Source organism: Dreissena polymorpha, chromosome 10, assembly GCF_020536995.1.
Source record: "Dreissena polymorpha isolate Duluth1 chromosome 10, UMN_Dpol_1.0, whole genome shotgun sequence".
Taxonomy (NCBI): Eukaryota; Metazoa; Mollusca; class Bivalvia; order Myida; family Dreissenidae; genus Dreissena; species Dreissena polymorpha.
The window spans coordinates 17,066,131-17,091,327 of NC_068364.1; the positions used below are offsets into that span (position 1 = coordinate 17,066,131).

The 25,197-nt window shown below is 38.0% G+C and overlaps 1 protein-coding gene across 1 annotated transcript; it reads right to left on the reverse strand.

Annotated features, from left to right (window-relative positions):
• Positions 1–105: 105 nt before the first annotated feature.
• LOC127848374 (myosin heavy chain, striated muscle-like) lies at positions 106–23,907 on the reverse strand. Its single transcript, XM_052380797.1, has 29 exons — positions 23,890–23,907; positions 17,717–17,764; positions 17,153–17,278; positions 16,639–16,782; positions 15,663–15,819; positions 14,310–14,337; positions 13,939–14,053; positions 13,307–13,399; positions 11,909–11,972; positions 11,320–11,418; positions 10,716–10,819; positions 10,008–10,146; positions 9,393–9,661; positions 8,999–9,169; positions 8,629–8,808; positions 8,194–8,314; positions 7,585–7,858; positions 6,695–7,436; positions 6,235–6,426; positions 5,904–6,049; positions 5,145–5,546; positions 4,798–4,876; positions 4,400–4,645; positions 3,703–4,249; positions 3,169–3,409; positions 2,038–2,932; positions 1,718–1,879; positions 1,265–1,340; positions 106–751 (listed from the first exon to the last, which is right to left on the reverse strand). The coding sequence occupies exons 1-28, from the start codon at positions 23,905–23,907 to the stop codon at positions 1,308–1,310; spliced, it is 5,835 nt and encodes a 1,944-aa protein (XP_052236757.1). The 3' UTR covers positions 106–751; positions 1,265–1,307.
• Positions 23,908–25,197: the final 1,290 nt, after the last annotated feature.

Here is a 25,197-nt window from a genome sequence, read left to right on the forward strand (position 1 = left end):
CATGTGTATGTTTAAATATACATTATACGCAATAGTTTAAGTCATCCAAAATGTCAATATAGAGCAGGCTTAACACCAGAAAAGACAAATAGATGTATAACGGTTCTGCAGTTTATTCGGATAAATTATCAAAATGAAACAGAAACAGATATAATTTTTAAATATATGTTCACGAGTGATGTTATAATAAATAGGCGAGTTAATAAATAACTAATAAATACAGTATAAATACAAGTGTTTTAAGTTTCCTCATTTTTGTTTCGTCATATGTTCTATCCAGTTCAGCGAGGGATCATTAACATGGCAATCTGATAAAACGGCCACTGTACGGAGTTGATGATAACGCGGTTTAATATTTCATAAAAATTGTTCGTCTTTCAAATATTTTCCCACAATCGCAGAGCGATGTCACTTTCATCAATATCGAGATAATCGTCTTTGTCAGAGCAATATATTTCAGGCACAGGTTTATATAATTGTAATGTCTAGTTTCATAGCCCCAATCAAGACAAATCAAGATATGGACAAACTAACAACAGGTCTGCGAAGTTGAAGCAAGTGTCTAGTTCATTTATGCACGTATAGTAATTGTTTCCATTCTAAAACGTCTTTTTTACTGTGAAGATGTTGACAAGGTTGGCACTCCATACTTGTACTAGATCACGCAATATACATGAACTTTCACCCTCGCTTGCTGGATTGAAGAAAAGGAATTGTACGGAAAGCTGTGGTGGTGAAGAAAATCGTTTGTCTGAAAAACGAAAATAAAATATATATTAATATTTTCGTTCGGTTAATTCGACAATTTACTAAAGGTGAACACAATATATAACACCGGTCGTTATAGTAACATTTGAATATTTATTTATATATTTTAAGCATGGTCTTAACCCAATTATAGCGAGTATTGTAAAATTTAAGAAAGTGTAAAAGATGTTAAAGACTAGAGATTGTTCACATTAGTATGGTAGTTTTCTGACGCATGCGCTCTCTATATGGTAATCGTATAATAACCCTAACAATGATTGCTACTTGTAAGAGAATTGTATCGAGATCTTCTTAAAACAGACAAAATACTGCAAGTCAATCATTTTTTTAATTCTTATGTTTTAAAAGTCACAAACGTTTAGGTCTATTTAATTTGTTCATTTTACAGACGACATGGGTGTGTAATTATATTTATTTTTAATGAACAATGTTCGACTAATGAATAATACGTTTTACAGCCTGAAATATTCAATTGGTATTCTAAAACCATACACACCCGTTAATCTGTCCGTCGTCGTCACCTGGTCGAGTCACGTGACTTACATCTCCTTGATGACCACCTTCTTCCTCACCTGAAAACAAACGTCCAATTGTTAAATACGTATCTTAGTGGTAAAGGGTTAAATAGGTGTCTAAGTAGTTATTGGTTAAATACGTATCTAAGTGGTAAAGGGTTAAATAGGTATCTAAGTGTTAAAGGTTTAATATCAAGTAACTGAATCACGCTTCACTTTGTGCAGCACGTTTGTGGTACTCGCACATATTTCATTAAATAAAGGATATTATAAGAATAACATCTCTGATGGCTTCTTTATTATCTACATTGAGTGTATAATTCACCATGTCAAAACCACTTAACGCTCTTTATTTCTTAAAAATAAGCTAAGCTCGTGACTTGAAATGACTATATATCTGAAATAACATGAATATACTACTGACAGGTACTTACCACAGTGGTGCTGCTGCCAGTAGCGCGAGAGGCGGACTGGCTGCGCTGCGTGAGGCGGGTCTTTTGAAGTGAGTTCTCAGCGTAGTTGGCGCGATCCTCTGCGTTCTCAAGCTCGTCGGTGACCTTGCGGTACTTAGCAAGGTTAATTGCGGCCACCTCCTCCTGAAACCAAGGTAACGCGGTTGAACTATGGTTTTAAAACAATCAGAACAAACATTGCCCATGCAGAAATCACATATGAATTATTTTGATTTAAGCACGCACAATTTTAATGAAATCAATCTTAATTATTAAGCTATATCATTTCCAAGGCTACTTACGGCTTCCTCTGCCATGCGCTTGTAGGTCTTGATCTTGTTCTGGAGTTTGTCAATCAGCTCCTGAAGGCGCTCCTGGTTCTTCCTGTCCTCGTCCACCTGGAAGGCGAGCTCCTTCAGACGGCGATCGGCCTTGCGGGCGTTCTTCTGAGTCTCAGCGTGGCGCCTCTGTTCGGCGTCCAGCTCGCTCTCAAGCTCGACGATTCTCGTCTCCAGCTTAGTGATGAAGGACTTGCCTCCCTTCAGGCCCTTAGACTCGGCCTCGCTGAGGCGAAGTGTTACCTCACGGAGTTCGGTCTCAATGCTTCTGCGGATTTTCTCCAGCTGAGAAGAATGTTCCTTCTCGGATCTCAGCTCATCAACCAGGCGGTTTGTGTCAATAGTCATCTTCTTGCAAGTATCATCGGCACGGCGAACCTCGCTGCTCATCTCCTCAAGGTCGGCGGACATGGCGCTGATGTCGGCTTCCAGCCTCCTCTTGGAGCTTGCAAGGCTCTGCATCTGCGTGTTCAACTCGTTGACACGGTCGCTGGTCTCAACCAGCTCGCTTTCGGCGGCTTTGCGTGCCCTCTCTGCCGACTCCAGAGCAGAACGAATCTCGACGCACTCGTTCATGACAATGGTCACGCGGCGCTCAGCGGTGGAAACGTTCTCAAGAGCCTCGGAGGTCTTGCGGCGTTCCTCGTCAATGGCAGACTGGAATTCGCGTGCCTGCTCTTGGACTCGTTTGGCGTTCTTCTCCATATCAGCGCGAGCACGGTTAGCCGCATCCAGCGCAGCCTCAAGCTCATTGATATCAGACTCCAACTTCTTACGGGCCCTCTGGGCTTCAGCCTTGCCCTTGCTTTCAGCCTCGAGTGTGGCCTGCATTGATTCAAGGGCGCGGGCGTTGTTGCGTCTGGAAAACGTTTATGATCATTTATTAAATTTATAATCAAATTTAATTAAGTACAGTTTACATCATATAATAAAGGAACACTGATACACCGTTTTTACGGTGTTTTGTTTTTAAATATTAAGATTTGTTTACATGACGCAAAAGCAATAAAATAATGATAATAACAAACTTATTTCATTATTTGTTGTAAAACGTCATACCAGTCGAAGTATAAATACATTTTAACAAGTGCTCACCTTGTGTTTTCGAACTCCTCTTCCTTCTCAGCGATGCGTCTGTCGATCTCAGACCGGATGGAGGTGATTTCGAGCTGAGCACGGGCTACCTTAGCCTCTTCTTGCTCCAGAGTGGACTCGGCCTCTTCCAACGCGGCCTGCAGTTCCTGTTTCTCCATCTCCAGACGGCGGCGGATCTTGTCCACCTCATGCACGCTTCTGCCTCCCTCTGATAGCTGATCGGTGATGTCGGAAATTTCAGCTGAAAAGATGTTTGCTTTAATATAATCACGTGCTTCAAAGATTTTGCTGTAGTGTTAGTATATGTCTTTTTCAATTGTAGTTTTAAGTCCTATTATTGCATAAACAACGTGCTTATATTGTTTCTTTCAAGAGTGTACCTTGCCAATGACTCAACCTCGCACTAAATAATGACTTAATAAGAATCGGAACGGTTTTCTATGTCCGTATTTACTAACACAATCTTAAACTGAAGTTTGATCATAATAATTATTTAAAATGAAAATAAGATTTAAGCCATCCAAAAACGCTAACCTGACAGGTTGCTGTTCTCTCTCCTGAGAGAGTCAACAGTAACGATGACCTCTTCATACTGAGTCTTCACGCGGAACAGTTCAGCCGAGTAGCTGCGGGACTCCTTCTGTGCGTTCTCAAGCTCGGACTGCAGGGAGCGAACCTTGAGCTGCCAATCGGCGATGACCTTGTCAAAGCTCTTGTTTCTCTTCTCAAGAGCAGTAACAGCAGCGCCGGCCCTGTCCGAGTTCACTACAGCGTCCTCCAGCTCCATCTGGATACGGCTGCGGTTCTTCTCAAGACCGCTGATCTTGTTGTTAGCCGCGTCGAGAGCGGACTCGGTTTCCTGGAGCTTAGCAGAAAGTTTGCGCCTGGTTTCTTCCAGTTCCTCAGCACGAGCCATGCCTTCGCTCTCGTACTTGACGCGCCAGGCGTTTGCCTCTGCGTTGGCGCGAGACAGCTGTCTTTGGAGGTCAGTCTTCGCATCGGATTCCTCTTCTAGTTGTTCACGAAGAGCGTCCATGTCAGCCAATGCGTTGCGCAGCTCACCGGCGAGTTTCTGGCGAGCCTGGGTTAATAAAATACTCGACTATTAAATGTTTTGTAATCACAACAGTGCGTCAAATAAATAGCAATACTTCAGATATTTAATGTGCATTTTAAAATGTTCAAGGTTTACAGCGAGCAATTGCATGTCGAGAATTCATATTGCTCGTACCCTAATCTCATCATCAACATTGCGCTTAGCTTCCTCCAGTTGAGCAAGCAGAGAGGAGCGCTCTCTGTTAAGGGCCTGGATCCGGCTCTCGGCCTCCTCGAGCTGGCGAACAATATCGGCGTTGTCGGCAATGAGGCGGCTCTTGGTGGCGTTCAGTTCCTGGATATTGCGAGAGCTTTCGTCGAGCTGATTGTTCAGATCGGAGATCTGGGCCTCCACTTGTTTGCTCATCTTGTCAGACATACCCTATAAAAGAAATGTAAAGTAATTTTAAGATAATAACTCAATCGATATCGCCAATATATGTTTATCATAATTTTATTACGCAGAACATTTTAATGCAATGCTATATCGTGTAAAACGCTATTTCGGTTCAAAACCATCAAAATTACACTTACGCCCTTCTTAGAGACGTTGACGACCTGGTCTTGAAGATCGGCAATTTCAGATTTCAGCTGAGCCTTCTCTTTTTCAACCCTATAAACGAAGAACCAACGCATTTAATAAGCTTCGTTATTACTTCAAACACATATGCAGTGATCCGTTTTCAGATCAATTAAATCTGCCTTTCTGTACATAGTTTTAAGGTAACAAGCGCGAACTTGCGACTAGTTCACATCAAGTTAGCATTATGAACAAATAATAGAACCGACAATATTGTTCTACTTTATAAGTGTATTTCATTAGTAGCAATGAACATGATCGTGCAATAAGTTCTAATATTTAGTAAGACAACTTGACTTACTTAGATTTCACCTTCTGCAGCTGGTCGATCTGGTCGGCCATCTCATTACTGGCGTCCTGAGCCTTCTTGCGGAGAGCGGCGATGGTGGACTCATGCTGCATGGTCTGTTCCTCCAGATCGCGACGCAGCTTCTGCACCTCGGCCTCTCGCTTCTTGTTGAGCTCAACCTGGGCGGCTGTCTGACCACCTTGCTCATCAAGGGCCTCGGCCAATTCTTCCAGTTCCCTGGCGAGGTCGTTCTTCGCTTTCTCGGCCTTAGCCCTGGCCTGCCTTTCAGCCTCGAGCTCTTCTTCGAGTTCTTCAATGCGGGCCTGGAGATCCCTGATCTTTTTCTGGAGTTGAGCTACAAGGCCCTGCTCCTCTTCCAGTTTCTGGCTCAGGTTCTTAATCTCGGTCTCCTTTCTGGAGCACAAAAGAATAGTATTATTTCATGTTTGCATTTAATGAAACATTATGTTGAAATAAGGCCGTGTTTATATTTCATTTGCCAGAAATAGAAAAGCTTTATCGATGTAAGCACTGCTTATGTTACTTTGACTCTTAAACCTAATCAAATGATCTTGCATACAAGACAATCGTACTTTACAGCAGCTGTTGCATTTTGAATATTTTTTCTATAATGAATTTAAATATTATTATTAAAAATCAACAGTATTGATCAAAAGTTGCAGTATCAATCAAATACATGTAGATCGAAAAGCAACATAGGTAAAGAGGTCAAAGGTCGTTTTGAAAAAGCTTGTATAAAGAAATAAGTACTTCTTGATGTTGCCCTCAAGATCCGACTTGATGCGTCCCAATTCCTCAACAGCGGCCTGGGTGTCAGCCAAGTCCCCTTCCAACTTCTTCTTAGCCTTTTCCACATCTGCACGGACCTTCTTCTCGCGTTCAAGATTGTCCTCGAGCTGAACGCAATAACAAATTATTTTTTAATAATATGAAATTGAAATTGTAGAAAAAAAGGTGTTTTGTTCATATAGCATGCGAATCTGTATTTTAATATATCATAAATAACTCTTACTATAAGAAAAAAAAATTATTAACAATAGTCATTATTAACTAAATAGAACTGTTAGATAATTCAAGTTACCTCATCAAGAGTGCTCTCCAACTTCTGCTTGAGTTTGTTGAGGTTGTTCACCTTTTCTTCCTCAGCCTTCAGAGCGTCCTGAGTCTTCTTGACGGTATCATCAAGTGCCTTCTTCTCCTTCGTAAGCTTGCCAATCTGCTCGTCCTGCTGGGACATCTCACCCTGCAGTGTCTTGATCTGGTTGTCCTTTACCTAAAATTTACATCACATAAAAATAAAATCAAATGTTGTACATCAATGTTTTTGTAGACCAATCTTTATCATGAATACAAGTATTTTCCAATTTAAAAGTAAATTGCATAAAAGAAAAATACATTATTATAGATAGAAATATTAAAGCTGAAATAACTATAAAAACTTTTATATTTTATTACTTTTTTATCGTATTTTACTTTAAGATCATTGTATTATATCAAATACAAAAGCTGTTTCATTATAAAGTATTCCTTGAAGGTTATACCTGACGGTCGTGTTCTGCCTTCTTGAGCGAATCTTCAAGACCTGCAATGTTTTCCTTAAGCTTGGCAGCCTGTGCCTCCAGTTCTTGTTTCTGGGCACTCAGCTGACCAGCGTTGCCTTCTTCCTCGGCCATCCTGCTTTCCATTTCCTTTATCTGAGCCTCATACTCGAACTTCTGCTTAGTGAGATTCTCAATGGTTTCCTCCATATCACCGAGGGTATCGCCCTCAGCTGCAAGCTGAAGAACAGCATCCTCCTTTTCTCTCTGTAGCTTAACGCAGCGTTCCTCGAGTTCCTTCTTAATCTTCTCAACCTTGGCGAGCTCTTCCTTGGTCTTGGTAAACTCTTCTTCCATCTTCTTCACCTCGTCTTCAGCCCGAGCAGCGTTAAGGAGAGGCTTGACCTTGGTGTACAGTTTCCACCACTGCCAGTTCCTAAGCACCATCCATTTCCTGATGTTTCTCTGGATCATGGACAGGGCGGTCCTCTGGTCTTTCAGTTTCTTGCACTGTTTGCGCATGAGATAGCCTCTAACGTGGGCCTGGAAAAGTGAAACGATTCCGGAGAGACGCGCATCGCGCATGTCTTCGAGGTTACCCAGGACACCAGCCTTGAAAAACACTTTGGTGCTACCGATCTTGTACTCGTTAGGGTCGACCTGGATTGCGGTCAGGATCTTCTCGGTCACAACCTTGCCGTCTACGAACCCAGTAGGGATTGCGTTAGGAGCCAGGATGGAGTATCTAGAACAGATAAAATGTATACATACATCGTGTTCTCTCAGTGTAATTAGTAATTGCATGATTTGTTAATACAGGTACTTGTTGAATGTATGTAATTGGTAACCTAAAATACTTGTTAATGTAAGTGTAAGAGATCAACTATAAATACCTCTGCTTGAACTCAGCGTAGAGGACCCTGCTGGGAAATCCCTTTCTGCAGATACGGATACCCTCAAGCACACCGTTGCACTGGAGCTGGTTGAGAACAAGACCAGCATCAATCAATCCAGGGGTCTTTAACTCGTTAGGGATGATGCAACGCACGAAGTGAGGGTGGGTGTTGTACAAGTTCTTCATGAGCTTGTTCAATGACTCTCTGTGGAGGGCAGAGATTGTCTGGAAAGCGCTGGACTTGCCCTTCTTCTTGCCACCACCTGCTTCCTCTGCAATATGGTCAATGACATGTATTAGTAGACTTTGAATACTGCTTTTATTGTAATTATCAAGTTGAATGCTTCTGAAGTAACGGGAAAAACAATGCCGTGTCTCTTTAATGTGATTTATGATATATGGCAAATACACAGGCAATTAATATTATTATTACCACAGGACACAACAATAATAATACCGTGCTTTAGTAATTATTACTTCATGTTTATAAGTAGATCATTCTTTGTGGACAAAAAAAACACAAAGAAAATCTCATCAACAAACTGAAACGTGAGATTTTCAAGCACATTAAAACACTAATTGTCCATGTATGCATATCAAATGTTACCTTTAGGCTTCTCGAAGAGAACACCAACAAGTGGTTCCTTCGAGTCGCCGAGCAGAGCGACGACAGTCTCGTTCAGTGGATCCTTGTTCTTGTCGAGCCAGCCAGAGATGTTGTATGGCACCTAAAATATGTATACAATGCCGTAATACAGGATACGAAAACTAGATATTTGACAACTTGTAAAATTAGATGCCTATTGTTGCCCATTGTAACGGATTGTGCACTGTGTACCCACAATCACTTAAAAATCAGACAATATGACTTAAATGTTTAAAGCACATATATAAGAATATTTAGTGTAAACGGAGTTGCATGCGTATATTTGCATGTGATCTACGTCCCGAAATTGTTTGCGAAACGAATTATAATTGAAGAGAAGACCAAATACTTGAAGTTGCTTTTGTAATGGTTTAATAACATTGTCAGTAAACTTACAGCTCCGGCGTAGTGACCCAGTTCAAAGTGAGCGTTTCCACCACCTTTGCGGTTCTTGTTGACTTTGCCGAAGGCCTTGGACTTGCCAAGGTGGTTTGTGGTCAGCTTGTCCTCGAACGTCTTGTCGGAGGCCTTCGGGAACATGCATTCTTCCTCGAGGATGGACAAGATACCCATGGGCTTGAATAACGAAAAAAACATGTGTGTGATTGGTGTGTTGAAGTTGGCCTGCAAATATTATATGTACGTTTAACGAGGAAATGGAACAGTTCAATATTGAAGGTAGACAATAGCAGAGTTAAAAGGAGATACTAAAAAGAATGCTATCTATAATACATGAATTAAAAATGATTTTGAATAGCTTGCTTACCTTCTCGATGAGTTCGATACAGGCCTGCAGGTCCATGCCGAAGTCAATGAATTCCCACTGGATGCCTTCCTTCTTGTACTCCTCCTGCTCGAGGACGAACATGTGATGGTTGAAGAACTGCTGTAGACGCTCGTTCGTGTAGTTGATGCACAGCTGCTCAAAGCTGTTGAACTGTAAAGCAGAGAACCCTTTCTGTCTGACTAACGAAACATTTGATTTTGCATACATATAGTATATATCTCGAGTATAGATAAAATCATAAATAAACCGTTAAATAAGATATTATTAGTCACTGAAACGTACGAACACTTGTTGCGGGGTTTGGGACAAGCAATATAAAATTTCATAGTTTAATCAATAAAAAAACTATTGGTTAAAGAGTAATCGTCCTTACGTCGAAGATTTCGAAACCAGCAATGTCGAGCACACCCATGTAGTAGTTTCTCTTGGCATTTGTGTCTAGAGTCTGGTTGACTCGCTTTACTAGCCAGTTGAACATGCGGTCGTATAGGGACTTGGCCAGGGCGCCGACGGAGTTGACGACCTGTTCCTTGTTACGGCCCTGGACGACGAACTCGGTACCGACCTTGATCTTGGGTTTCAGCAGACCCTTGAGCAGGTCACCGCTGTTTATGCCCAGAAGGAAGGCGACCTTCTCGGCCTCTGAAAAAATAAGATATAAATGAGTTCTGAGAAAACTCGGCATATTGCATGTGCGTAAAGTGTCGTTCCAGGGACGACACTTTCCGCCTTAATTGCAGTTTTATTAAGAACAAACTTCATTTTAACGAACAAATGTAATAGAAGCGGAAAGTTTCGTCCCTGATTAGCCAGTGCGTTATGCCCAGTTTTTTTCAGAACACGGCTCAATTATATAGCTAAAATGCATTTTATAACACCACCCTGTTTTAATATACATGTAATGTGTTTACTTTAAATTTTTAATTATAATGCATTACACTGTGTATTTTGAATGACATGTGTATGCAATGTTTATAAATCCACTTACCAGTGGTACCGTCGGCCTCGGCCTGTTCCTCTCTGGGGTTCTGTTTCCACTTCATCTCACCGAAGTGCAAGATGGCGGCGGTGCACTTGTACAGGCTGTTCTTCTCATCCTGAGAGAAGCCGAGAACGTCGAAGGCTTCCTGAAACACACATCATGCAGCCCATTTATGCCGATCGGACTCCCATCCTTCTAAATTGGATCAATTCATTTCCAAAATTAGGGATGTCTGGTATATTTTTTTCTATTGTTGAATATATCTTACAGAAATTCCTTTAAGCAAACAGCGCAGACCCTGAGACGCCGCGTCATGCGGCGTCTCATTTGGGTCTACGCTGATTGCAAAGGCCTTTTTTCTATACGCTAGGCATAAAAGGGTTAAGATGGAACGAAGTCGCGACCTTGAAACCACGATATCTTCTTTAAAATCAAAAGACCAGTCAGATTTATATGTATATGCCAAACATGACAGTTTGGTTTTCAGTAGACGTATCGATCTCTTTTACGAGTAATTTAATCTACAAAAATCACTTTTTAGTCAATGTGTAAAAAAAGATAAAAGAAAAGTCGTCAGAAAGAAAGATTTGACTGTGTAAGACTCAGTTTTAAACAGCGAGATAAAGTGTTAATAAAAGGGAGACATTCAGTGTTTAAAGATAAGTATGTAAGTATTCGAAGTGTGGTTTTCACAACCGCAACATTTGAACTTACGTCGGTCGCCTTCATTTCCACGGTGTCATCGATACCGTCCACCACCAGCACTCCCTGGTTGATGAAGGAATACAGAGCGGGGTCGGGGGACACAAGGCAAAGCTCTGTGGGAAGAAATATGGATATATTAAAGTGTTCTTGAATAAACTTACTCAATTAACACTCAAACATCATTATTTTGTATTTTTTGTAGAACAGAACAGTGATGTCTCACATGATGTTTATTATTGTGGCGTGATTTCATAATGTGTTGCTGTTTTTTTTCTTAGCAATTTCGTGACATTTAGTAAGAAATAAAATATGTAAGGCAAACAGAAAACCGCATTCATAGAATGAAACGTGTTTTATCGCACTGTAACTATATTTTACCGTGCATTTTTGGGAAAGTGGGTGTCATAATCTGGTAGAAAATGTGGTAATTGCGTTCAGCTGGTTGCTGGTAGGTCACTCTGGACTTTTCCAGCAAGTCTTAAAACAAAGGGGATTTACGTACAATACAAACAATACGTTGCCGTACCGCCGTGTCTAAAGACATCGCCACGGGGGCTATTCTTTAGAGTGCCGACGGTACGAAGCACTCAGGACAAAACAGGAAGTGTTTTACCATGGTACTTGGGATACACATTGGTGAGCATCTGATAGAAAATGTGGTAGTTTCTCTCCGCCGACTGCTGGTAAGTCACACGTGACTTTTCTAGGAGGTCTGTAAAAGGTACACTGGTCTCGTAAGAAAGACATCAAAACAGAAATAAAATATTATGAATGGCTTAAATCAAAGCAGTGTTTTTCTTATGCATGGTAAGAACTTTTTTAAATGTTAACATAAATGATATTACTTGCCGATTGCAAGTGTTACTTTTTTAAATCTTGTTTTACATTAATCCGTCTATTAAATTACATGAAGTTCAAGCACGTGAGCCAAACAAACAATACTCGTTTAAGCTTTAAATCTCTCAACGTGCCTCTTCTTAAAGCGCCAAAATTAACATTTAACTTATTGTTTTATTAGGGCCGTTTATTCAATTACTAATCGTTCAAATCTTGTGTTGGCTGCCACTACGTATGCCAATCTAAAGATACCAAATATATAAGAAAACAAGTGTATGCATCTGAAGGAAACCAAGCCTTTTATATCTCATTTAATTCAAACAATTCACAGTTAATTACTAGTAAGATTTTCAAAATGAACTCACAATGCTCGATATCAGCTCCGGCGATCTTTCCCGAAGGTCCGAAGTGGATACGGATGAATTTACCCTGGAGAATATTGAAGGTCCATTAGCGACATTATTTTTTCAAAAACGTGTATTTATGTCAATAATATAATAAAGTTGTGATTTTCCAATTTAGGAAAATAATAATTAGAAGAATTAACTTAACAATTAAAACAACAACAAAATAACTTGAATTATATTTTTATGATATTTATTATTATTATTATTATTATTATTATTATTATTATTATTATTATTATTATTATTATTATCATTATTATTATTATTGAAAATCTGATTTGTTATTGTTATTATAGTAATTATTATTATCAGTTGATTATTATTGTTAATATAAAAATTCATAATAAACCATTCAAATAATTTTACATTGAAAGCAGACGAATAAAGCTCAACTACAACACAAACGTTATGAAAACATCTTTTGCACAGCTAACAACATCGCCACTACATTGCCACAACGTGTTACACCTGTACTTACGCGCCACGTGTTTACACTCACGAGCACCGAGAACACGTGCGATACGTGTAGCATCGTGTGCGTTGCTAGAAACAGGAATGTATCAAATCAGGGGTATTGGATTTATCACTGCTTAAACGCTATGCATTTCGCAAATCTTAGTTATCAACCAGCTCACCAGTGAGAATGCTCAACTAATTTAATGCATTTTCAGCAAAACATTAACGATTATCACACACAAATTATTAACAAGTTAGAATTTCAACAAGGCGCATGTGTATTTTCAAAGCACTGATATATGACATGGCATATGTCTACAATATTGGTGCAATTCGCGAAATGCAATGCGTTTAGATGCGAAAATGTTTAAGGTTGAACGAAGGATTGGTATGGGATTATAATAATTATAAGTACCTAAAAAACACTTCGACGGAATGGGTCAAGTATAAACGTAGCCGATTATTATTTCCGGTAGGTTGTATGTTGAAAAATGGCATCATTCTATGATAGTAGGAAATTTAGGCGTTTATACAGTAAAAATATGGAGGGATGTAGTAGGCTATCATACCGGCATATGTTATACAGTATTTATACTACACGAACAAGCATGATATTGATTATATAAAATAAAATTAATATTATCATATCTCTTTAAAACAAAAACATGCTGCACCTCATAGGTTTGGTTTAATTCAGGTTGCCTAACCGTGTTCAAAAATATGAGCAAACCTGGAACTTTCATTAAAAAAACAACACATAACTTCGGCTCAAAATTACTAGATATTAATCTCGCGGCATGTTATGTCCGTTATGTTTATCTAGGTTTATGTATATAGGTATAATGTTAGAGTGTGGTATGGGAAGGGCCGATTCATATCAAGGTAACACGTGACACTTACGAATCTCGAGGAGTTGTTGTTACGGGTGGTCTTGGCGTTACCGTACGCCTCGAGGACAGGGTTGGCCTGCACAATCTGATCCTCGAGCGAGCCCTAAGATCAGAACAGAAAACAGACATGTGCTAATAAAGGAATACCTCACATAGAATACGCCATTCAATGAAACTGTCATGGCGAACACGTAATTGAAGGATTATCTCATAGCAATTCTCATAGCAATTAAAGGCAATTAGAGGAATTAAGTACAGGAAAAGCTTGAGAAAAACGCACAGCGCATCATGAAAAACTGTTGCTGCTGATATAAGTGATGGAATTGTTATTGTTGTTACCTGAGAGAGTGAGACAAACATTTATTTTAAGCAACTATGTCATTAAATGAATAGTTCGATGAGAACACGTAATTGTATGAATATTGCACAGCAGACAGGCAATTAAAGAAATTGTGCATAGTTCGTCGAACTTAGAGGAATATCGCATATCGATTACGTAATTACTAATTAGTTTAATATCTCATATCAAACTCGTTTTTAAATAAGCATTTTATAATCAACATGTAATTAAAGGATTATCAAATAGCCATCATGCAATTAAAGGAATTACTCATAACAAAAAATTGATGCTGTTGTTGTTACCTTCTTGGAATCCGCTTGCTCCTCGCCGGCCTGTTTTGACTGGGCGGCGGCGACCTTGGCGAAGTACATGATGACCTTCTTGGTGTTCTCAGTCTTACCTGCACCAGACTCGCCACTGTTGGGTAATACAGGTAGTTCACAAGTGAGTGACAACTAATTAATAATCATTATTTTCTAACAAACACGGTTGACATAACGCGTTTAAGGCGGGGATGGCGTTTTGTCAATTTGAATGACAATTGATCAACAAAAGAATTTTGTTTGTAGGACACGTAATTCAACCGCGTGGTTAATCTTTCTTAGTCTTAAAAATCTTGACTACATTTACACGTTCGGTTTAATAATTTACAAAAAAGATGTGAGATACTTACGTAATCAAACAGGACTGGTTTTCGCGGTCTGGAAAGAAAAAACAACAACGTAAATTTAATTTTGCCTAATCAATATTATTCTATTAAAATCACATATTGCTCTTAATTGTTCTTTTGCATTGACTGGTATGATTTGCGTTGCATTTAATTATATAAATAAAGGGTACACTAATTAAAACAAATAAGGCAAGAAAAGTGTCTTGATGTGTATTGACAGAGACGTAGATAATCTACGTCTCTGGTATTGATGTAAGGGATGATTATTGTTACATTACAAGGGCGTTCTCTACTACCACACGATATCGCTGACACGTGCTGGTAATTAGCGTTAATGACGTTGTAAGTTTGTATCATTGCTGAAAGGTCTACATCGCTGGTTCTAATTATTTTCATACTGCGGATCGTGAGCGTGTTTTTTCAAAGGAATAACTTGTGCTACATGTCTCATGAATGGGTATCAGAAGTGTGCCAAATGAGCGAGGAACTAATGACGTCATCGTCCCTCGCGCGCCGTGATCATATGTTAATGCTTAGCAACATCGATTAAGCTGAGATTGCATGTTTTATTTATTACATGAAATAAATGATTGCAACAAGCTGCGCGTGAATAGAACAAACTAAATATCGAAATCACGTTAACCCACTTATGCCTAGTGGACTCTCCCATCCTTCTAAATTGGATCAATTTATTTCCAAAATAGAGATGTCTAGTATACTTATTTCTATATTTAGAATATTTCTTACAGAAATTTCTTTAAGCAAACAGCGCAGACCCTGATGAGACGCCGCATCATGCGGCGTCTCATCTGGGTCTACGCTGTTTGCCAAGGCCTTTTTTCTAGACGCTAGGTATAAATGGGTTAAATTAGTAATTCTGTAAGAACGATTTGGTTTTGTAATCGCCCAAATGACTAACTCATGCCATTTGTAATTATTACTTGTGGACTGTAGTGCAACAATAGTCAAATAGTTTTTTTAGAAAAAAAAAATATTTGAGAGAATATTAAAAAATTATTTGTTTATTCCTGAAATTAATATATACCCTTCCAATTAGAGAACAATTCTAGTTTCCCTAAAAACCTAATATTAGGGTAAGTATATTTATGTATACATGTAGATCTATAGAGACGCATGAATATGTAATGAGATCTACGTGTTAAATCGGAAGTCAATTTGAGGAAAGAAAATGAACCATGTGGTTGTGCCTAATGAAAACATAATTATATTAGAAAGCATGATATGATAAGATAAAACGGAATCAATCCTAATGAAACAAAATTTGATCGTTGTAACTAGCGTGTAATGGGAAACAACTAAGTCATTTCCGAAAAAAAAACGTATCAAGTTACTTACCCTGCAACATGTTCTGGAAAGCGTTGTCGGCGACGGCGAACAAGTGTGGTGGCATCTCCATCTTCCTCTTGCCGCGGTACTTGGCAATGATTGAGTCCACATAGATCGGCAGACGACGGTAGGGGTTCACCGCCACGCAGAAGAGACCAGAGTACGTCTGCAGGACAATCCATAGGCATAATTAATAGAAGACACAAATTCAATGGTGAAATTTTAAACGAATTAAAAGCATATTTGAGCCGTGCTCTGTAAAAATGGCGTTTACTGCACGTGCGTAAAGTGTCGTCTTAGATTAGCCTAGCAGTCCGCACAGGCTTATCAGGGACGACACTTTCCTCTTTTATGGTACTTTCTGTTCAAAGAAAGTATCTTCTTAGCAAAAATCCAGTTAAGAAGGAAAGTGTTGTCCCTGATTAGCCTGTGCGAACTGCACAGGCTAATCTTGGACGACACTTTACGCACATGCATTAAATCCCCTTTTCACAGAGCACGGCTCTTTTTTTGTAATGACGTGTATGGACAAATATGAAAAGTATTGAAATTGAATTACCAACGCTCATTTTGTTACACAAAATGGTGATTTTGAATGTAGGGTTACTATTGAGAAAGACGACTTAAACTGAATTAAAAGTCAATTTAAAATGAACATGCCTGTTTCTAAGTTTTTTTTTGCGTTTAAAACATTTAATCATTGTATGTTCAAGCATTTTATTCAAATTTTCAGAGTATTGCGATTATTTAACCCATTAATGCCTAGCGTCCTGAAAAAAGGCCTAGGCAAACAGCGTAGACCCAGATGAAACGCCGCATGATGCGGCGTCTCATCAGGGTCTACGCTCTTTGCTAAAAGGAATTTCTGTTAGAAATATTCTAAATATAGAAATAAATATACCAGACATCCCTCATTTTGGAAATAAATTGATCCAATTTAGAAGGATGGGAGAGTCCACTAGGCATAAATGGTAGCATCACTTACGTAGATGAAACCGTTGACATAACGCCCACGGAGATTGTTAAGCACAGAGGCCTCGTTCAGGTAGGTCATGTTGGCCATGTCGTCGCACTGCTCGAACTTGGGCGGGTTCACCTGCTGAAGGAGGTCCTTCTGGAACGTCTTGTTCTGCGAAGTAATAATATCCGATTTAGTGCTTGTCCGAAAATATATCCGAGATATTTGTATCCGATAATGTTTAATTTCAAAATATACGTTATTGTATTCGGAATAATTCGCATAAAAAGGGAAAGTGTGTACTGGTGGTGAATTGTAAACATACAAAATGGACAAATAACTATGTCGAATTGATAAAACATCAACGTTCATAGTTCTATCGTTTTAGGGTTAACTCAAGACAGCAATTTAAGGACTTCTAACCCTTAATTCCAAAACTTTTTGCAAGAATGGCTATCAGATATTTGAAAAAAAAATGCTTTATTTTTTTATATCTTTAAATTTATCTTTAAATCTATATTTAAATGTAAAGGGCTGCTACCTCGTTGCTCCTGAGGATCTTGACAGTGATTTCATCTCCCTTGGAGGACACGATCTCACCACGAGTAAACCCTTCCTGCTCGTCCGGGACCCAGCAAGCCTTCTTGCCGTCGAAGTTGGCCATTTCCTGTTATGCAAAACGGGCATTTGTTTAAACTCTATCAGGGCACTGTTTGATTTTTTTGTGATATATAAATTCCGTTGCAAAAGAATAATGTATTATTGGTCATAAAACGTACGTCTCTAGCTATCATATCAGAGTGAACGAGTGGTTGAAGAGGAAATGTAAACAAACGTGCGTTTGCCTTTATTGTTAAATCATTTCTCGTACAAAAAATATAAACATTCTATCTGACTTACGTGCATTTTATTATTTCTATGATAGAATTCCTCTTTTTTAATTTTTATGAATGCTAGAAAAAAAATTCATCAAAAATACGCAAGTGCGCCTAATGAAATCGCTGCGTCATCATTACATTCATTATACAACAATTCACGCATTATACATCAGCCCCTAACCTGACTAATATTTGCAAAATAAAATAGTAAAACTACTTTACAGTACCTGCATGACCTTCTTGCGGTCAACCCACAAGTACTTGAAGTCGGGGTCAGAAGAGAAGTCACCCATCTTGGTTGCTTTTGGTTATACGACGCCGTAAACACGAAAGACAAAAGAAGTTCGGAGAATGGTGCGGTAAGAACACTCGTATCACTGGAAAGTTATAATATACAATTATTTTCTAGCATGATTACATATTTTATTTGTTAAGACTAGCAACCACGACGCAGCTTTGGTTGTGTTCTGATGTCAATGATCGGTATAATGAAGAAAAAGTCATACTAAATTGGTTAAACTTTCAAAGCTTGCGTACTAAAGCATACGTCTCTAAAAACGAATATATAGTTCTATTCAATAATCATGAATACAAAATATTAATATGAGGCTAAGAATTATCATTATGTAAATGCGAATTTAAATCATTTTTAAAATAAAAATGCGAAAAAGGGAAACTATTAAATATGACGCTACATGCTAGAATGCCGCTATATCTCAGCATGAAATCATTCGCTTGTATATATATATATATATATATATATATATATATATATATATATATATATATATATATATATATATATATATATATATATATATATATTATGTTTATACTAAACTGTCGATAAAGATCATTATTCAAACGCGTAAAATAAGCACTATTCATAATTGAAACTATTTTCTAACCTGACATGAAGACACTACATAATCCAAACATATGTAAATGTACACAGACGATTATCTCAAAGGAAACCAAAATACCGAAATCTACACAAGAAAATGCATTTATTATCAAACGATAAATATGACTTACCCTGTGCCCGTGAAACAGATAATGTTCTTATTTTTTCCGGGCGAGCTCCGGCTTTTATACAAGTTTCAATCTTGCCCAAACCCACGTGATATTTCCCGAAGCGCCCAATCGGCGAGACTCGTAATGTTCCGTAAACGAAATAAATCTTATCGCGAGGATTATCGATAATGTTAGTAAAGGAAACACGATTACCGACGGTAATTGTCGTAATTTTCCGACTGTCACTGCGAAAGGACACAGTGGGGTTGCGATTGGCTGATCGATAAGAACACGTGCAGCTGATGGACAGCGCTGTCCAATCAGCGATTAGCCGACATCCAGCTGACATAGCACCCTTCTGTTTTAGGCGATTTGATGAGAGGTGGCTGCTAAATCTTCGAATCAGCAGAAATCATTACCCTAATCCACAATACCCGCGCCAGATAAGCATCTCTGAATTGATTAGCTAATGGGCACGTGATCATCACGCATTATTGGTACATTTGGTGAATTAATTGATCGTATATTCTGTATGTGTCTCAAGCATGTTTTTTTTCTCCAGATTATCCGATAGCGGTTATTACTTATGTTCCGAGACCTAAGATTGTCTGGTGGAATTTAAAAAAAACACACTTTTAAGTGATGTTTAAAATGTGTAAATATGTTAAATATGTTAAAAGTAAATAAACGGGAATGTGTGTGAAAAAAATCATCATGATTATCATTATCACTATTATTATCATGAATATGCATTCACCCGAACATCTTTTTTATAGTCGAAGCAAAATATTAATATGTATTTGTTATTTTCCTAGGTTAAAACAGCTTATAATGACATAATTTCATTCCGTATTAAAATTTGAAATTAATTATGAAGATTATGAAATTATAAATTTATAATAAATCTTATTCATACGTATTTTAACAAGTACAGAAACCTGTTTTTCTGAGTTTTATACGTGTTTGTGCGTGTCATAATGTGGTATAACATTTTCATACTAACAGTTACGTGTTTCTTGCATTCTATACAGCGTGAATTGATACGATTAAAATAGTATTGTATAACAAAGTACAGTAAGTACGACGTTTTACATGTTAATGATGACGTACTGTATTGTACGAGCGGGTCGTTAAGTGGAATCAATCAAGAGTTCACGTGGGAACGTTTGGCATCAATTACCGAATGTTCTTTTTACACCCTAAACACTCTTGTACCAAGCCGGCGCAACATGCAGACACTGTCAGAGCTCGACGAGTGAACACTTCATTAAACATAAATTACAAGTTATAACTGACGCTAAAATATTAACCGTGCTCGGTCAAAAGGGGGTTTAATGGATGTGCAGTCCGCACAGGCTAATCAGGGACGACACTTTCCGCATTTACTGGATTTTTTTTTGCTTAGAAAAAACTTTCTTTACACGAAAAAAATTCATAAAAGCGGAAATTGTCGTCCCTGATTAGCCAGTGCGAACTACACAGGCTATTCTGGGACGGCACTTTACGCAAATGCATTAAACACCCTTTTCACAGAGCACGGCTCATATAAATACGACACACCTTGTCACATTTATTGATTTATGGTTAAAGTAGTTACTTGAGGTATCTTTCGAGTGGATTTTGGTCGAAATAGTTGTATCTCTCGGTTAGGTCGTTCAGACGTTCTCGGGTTTGATCTACACACTAGGCGCGAAAAATGTCATGTGTTCCAAGGGTTAAATATACATTAGATTCAAAAATGCAAATACGAAAAGTTAAAACTTGTGCTTCATTTATCGATTATCTTAAATTGCATTATATACAAGAATAGAGCGTATGTTACTTTTTTCATTGGTAATTTTGAGAGTAAGATTGCGTTAAAGACGCACTCAACCCGCAAAACTGTTGTTTAAGCGGGGAAAAAGGCTTTGCGTTTTTTTTTGCAAACAGGGGAATTGAATTCTGGCCCAGGCCCTCGTATGTGAGACAGATCTTAACTCACTAAGCACAGCGAGGAATGTAGGTACAGATGGGGTGGGTGTAATTAGACTTACTTTGTAAGATAATTAACACGATTATTACAATGGTTCTCGACGGCCTGTCGATAATTACATGCAGTTGTCTGTGCCTTGGAACATTGACATCAATGTCCAATCCACATCAATACATCTTCTACACGGCTTGGCCAATAATACATTAACTAAATATTGACGCAATATACTAGATAAATGTACTGTTCGCCACATGTGCGGGTATTCTCCAAGTACTATACATATAATAGACACGGTTACCAAGCGTACAAATTGGGTTCCAATAAAAAAATAAGAAGGTGTGTGGGTACCTTGTCACGATTTATTGCAGGATTTATTGCAAGAGCTTCTGTACGCAAAATTGTTACTTTCGGGCAATGGAAATGTCGAAAGCTTCGATATTTGGGTAGAGTGTTATTATAGTAATGAACTGGGGTAATGTTTATTGTGAATAAATACATGTACCAGCATCTTTGTATAAGCGTGTACAGTATTTTCGCAGGCATACACTAGTATACTATCTATTAGATGCAATTTTATTTGAATTTAGCATGATTCTTTTAGTAAAAAATATAATGAAAATCATATTTTAATATACATTAATTGTATAAATAAAATATCAGTGTACTATCTTGCGATATTAATAATTTACTTCGAGTATGAACAGTGTACGAGTTTTGATAATAAGGAAACAGTCGAAAGAACACGTCGAACTAACTGTTGTTGGTATATTTACATATAATATTCTTCCAATTTTTGTCATATACGGTAGTATATCGAAATGTACTTATTAAAGGTAAAATTTATGCATTAAGATATGCTTATCGATTAGCGTGTAGTTGGGACCATATGTCATACTATAGTTGTTCAAAAATGGAATATGTGTTTCTGAAACTTGCTGTGATAAGTTTAAGATTTTTGTGATATTAGACGGCATGCACATTTAAAAATGTTATATGAAGCACAGGATATATTATACTGAAAAAACAAAACAAGATGGGACCCGTCTCATAAAATAACAACAACAACAAAAACAATTTTTTCACTAAAAATATGCAGCGAATAATAATGCAGTCTATTTGCATAGCACTCTGGATCAGCTGACGATTTATTGCTTAAATCAGCCTTTTTGCGGAGGATTGCGGAGATAGTCGATGTATCACGATTGATTTGCATATCTGTTGTACCACATGTGGCAGCGCTGCCGCTAAGTATCTGCAAATGAGACTTTACCCACACGCTGTGCGGGTGTCAAACTCGCGCGTGTCGTCCCTTCTGTTTATTAACGCGTGTATTCTTCTGTTATTACACCTAGTCAATACCAGATTACAATCTATATCTGCCACTAAAATTTGTGGAGATGATATATTTTCCGTCTGTTATTTTATTATTAAGTAATGCATTCGCGTGTTTTATGTTGTGTATAAACACCGATAATGCGATGAATTTTTTTTGGATTCTGACTGTATTGTTTGCCTCTGATTCTGAAAAGACTCTGATTTAATGCATTATTTACAATTGCAAAGAAGATTTTACTATGTTATGCTATGTCTCGATACAGTTTTTTTTTCGAAAACGAGATTGTGTTGATGCTTGTTTTAAGTTGATTGCATTATGCCTGAAACATACGTACATATTGATCTGGTTTGTATCCATTCACTGAGTATTTAAATTGTAGAAATAAAAAATAAATAAAATAAAAGGGTTAACATGTTCATTTAATTAAGAATGCTATGCGGCTAACTTTTATTTGCGTTTCAATGTTTTATGAATGATGGGCCACGTGTGCGGCTCTCCGTAAATGCCCAAATGCTTTGGGTTGACCGTTCAAATGCGGTAACCCCTGCAGAATAAGTTTGTATGTGTTCGTTGTGATATATATATATATATATATATATATATATATATATATATATATATATATATATATATATATATATATATATATAGTCAAATTTTTGCAGAACCCCGAAATCTTCAATGTATACATAAAAATGTATTTATCTTACGATGGACTAACATTATTCATTTCAAAACTCGGTTATTTAAGATGAAATTCCATATCGAATTCTTATAATCATACTAATTTCCGATTAAAATATTTATTATAACACGATAGAGATCACATGTTGGATAAATACCCCATTTACAAAGCAAACTACAGAATTTTCCAAGAATGAAATACTATTTAGCTGAATACTTGTTCGATATTTGCGTATTGTTTTGGAAGGTGTTTCATCGCACTGGCACAATCTATTTATTTTGGCTCGATTGAATCGAAAGCCGACGTTCTCGAGTCCGTTTCCTGGGTAGTCGCATGAATTGGTGTTTATAGGGTAGATCTAAAGAACGCTCATGCAGTGGGAATCCAAACCGTAACCTCCCGGTCGCTAGGCGGACATCATATTCACTACTTCACAGCGACCTTTGTAAGAAAGTTGTGTTCGCATTATTATCCCCCGCCAGAGGCGGAGGGATATTGTTTTGGCGTTGTCCGTCCGTCCGTCCGGCCGGCCGTCCGTCCGTCCGTCCGTCCGGCACTTTTGTGTCCGGAGCCATATCTTGGGAGTTCTTTGGCGGATTTCATTTAAACTTGGTATGCGTATATATATGCATAAGAGGATGATGCACGCCAAATGGCATTGTACACCATCTGTGAAAAAAACAGACTTATGGCCCTTTGTATCTTGAAAAAATGCTTTTTAGTGTCCGGAGCCATATCTTGGAAGTTCTTTGGCGGATTTCATTGAAACTTGGTATGAGTATATATATATGCATAAGAGGATGATGCACGCCAAATAGCATTGTACACCATCTGTTAAAAACAGACTTATGGCCCTTTGTATCTTGAAAAAATGCTTTTTACTATAGGCACTTTTGTGTCCGGTGCCATATCTTGGAAGTGCTTTGGCGGATTTCATTTAAACTTGGTATGAGTATATATATGCATAAGAGGATGATGCACGCCAAATGGCATTGTACACCATCTGTTAAAAACAGACTTATGGCCCTTTGTATCTCTAAAAAATGCTTTTTACTATAGGCATTTTTGTGTCCGGAGCCATATCTTGGAAGCGCTTTGGCGGATTTCTTTGAAACTTGGTATGAATATATCCCCGCGTTAATCCACCTAAATGAATTGTGAAGGCTTAAGAACCTTCCTTTGTCTTAGTTTTGTGTTATTGTCCTCCGTCCGTCCATCTCTCATTATGTTCATCCGTCCAATTTGCACCCATCCTCAAACAAAGCATATGTTGCGGGGGATACCTTGGGCCTTTTAGGCCCTCTTGTTAACTTTATCGTTGTTAACCTCCTTTTAAACAATAGTTTAATGGTTACCCAAATACGAACTCGTTATTAATTCGTGCGTGTCGGAGCCAAAAATCGCAGTTCATTTATATACAGACCACGTCAAACTGGAAATAATTTCCTACAATTTGTTGTTACAAAGTTTGCGATAGTGTTGTTGGTGTAAGCCGTCACTGAACCCTTTACCACTTTGATACGCATTTTGACGTATTTGTAGTCCCATAGAAAGTTAAATTTAATAAAAGACCTTTCTTACTTGATTCAATGCTTAATTTCCAACCCTTAGATACTGATGAGCAGCAACCAGCATGAAACCTGAACAGGCTGTGAGTTACTCGCAGGCTGTTCGGGTTGTATGCTGTTTGCACATAGCCATTTTCAATTTGCTTCTGAGTGGCAAAGGGTCAAAGCTGCACTAAACTGCCGACACCAGATACAATGTCGCAATTAATTGTATTATGGATTACTTTCCCAGATCACGATGTAATACGTTCTGACAAACGACGTCATTTGATTATTACATGGTATATGTTTGGGCGCTTATGATCCAAATGTAACATTTTAAAGAAGTTTGTTTCTCAACTTTTTAGAGTATGCTTGATTCCATTCAGCGGTTTACTTAAATGATTTAGTTAAATGCTCTGCAGCATGTTTTTACGATATAACTTACGCTCAATTGGTCATTGTCGGCTCTTGTACTACTTAAATGTACAACGGTACCTCTTAAATAGCGGTATAGCTAAATGTAACCCTGGTACGTAAAATATACTGAAACGTACCCATGAATTCTAACGAGAAATTGGGCGTTGGCGGCTGTTTTTTTTTACTAATTGTGTTCATTGTATGTCAATATTTTGTACAATGGCCTCTATAAAATCAAACTCCTACTCAAAAAAGCATGTTAGGCAGGTTTTAATCACAAAGAATTATCTTATATATTCCGTAGCGCGTTGTACGATATCGGATTTTGGGCGGGAATAAACTCGGCTACAGTCTTAATTGGCCGGGTACGTTGTAGTATATTTTCCGTACCCGATGTACATTATAGTATACTTAAGAGTACCCGGGATCCATTCAAGTAGTACTCGAGCCGAAAATGACCAATCGAGCATAATTAACTAGTCAACGAACGACGTTCTTAATTATTTAAACTAGAAAAAAGGTTAAATTTGTAATACCTAACGATCACCTCGTATTACTGGGGTCAGCTTTACACTCATATTTATTGTGACTAATTGTGACTATTATGAATATCGGCATAATACAATCAATCTGCTTTATCGATTATATACAGATCATTCGAGCCAAATGCAATCTCGATAAATTACTTGCATAATAACAAATTAAAAAACAACAACATAACAATGAGGCACTTT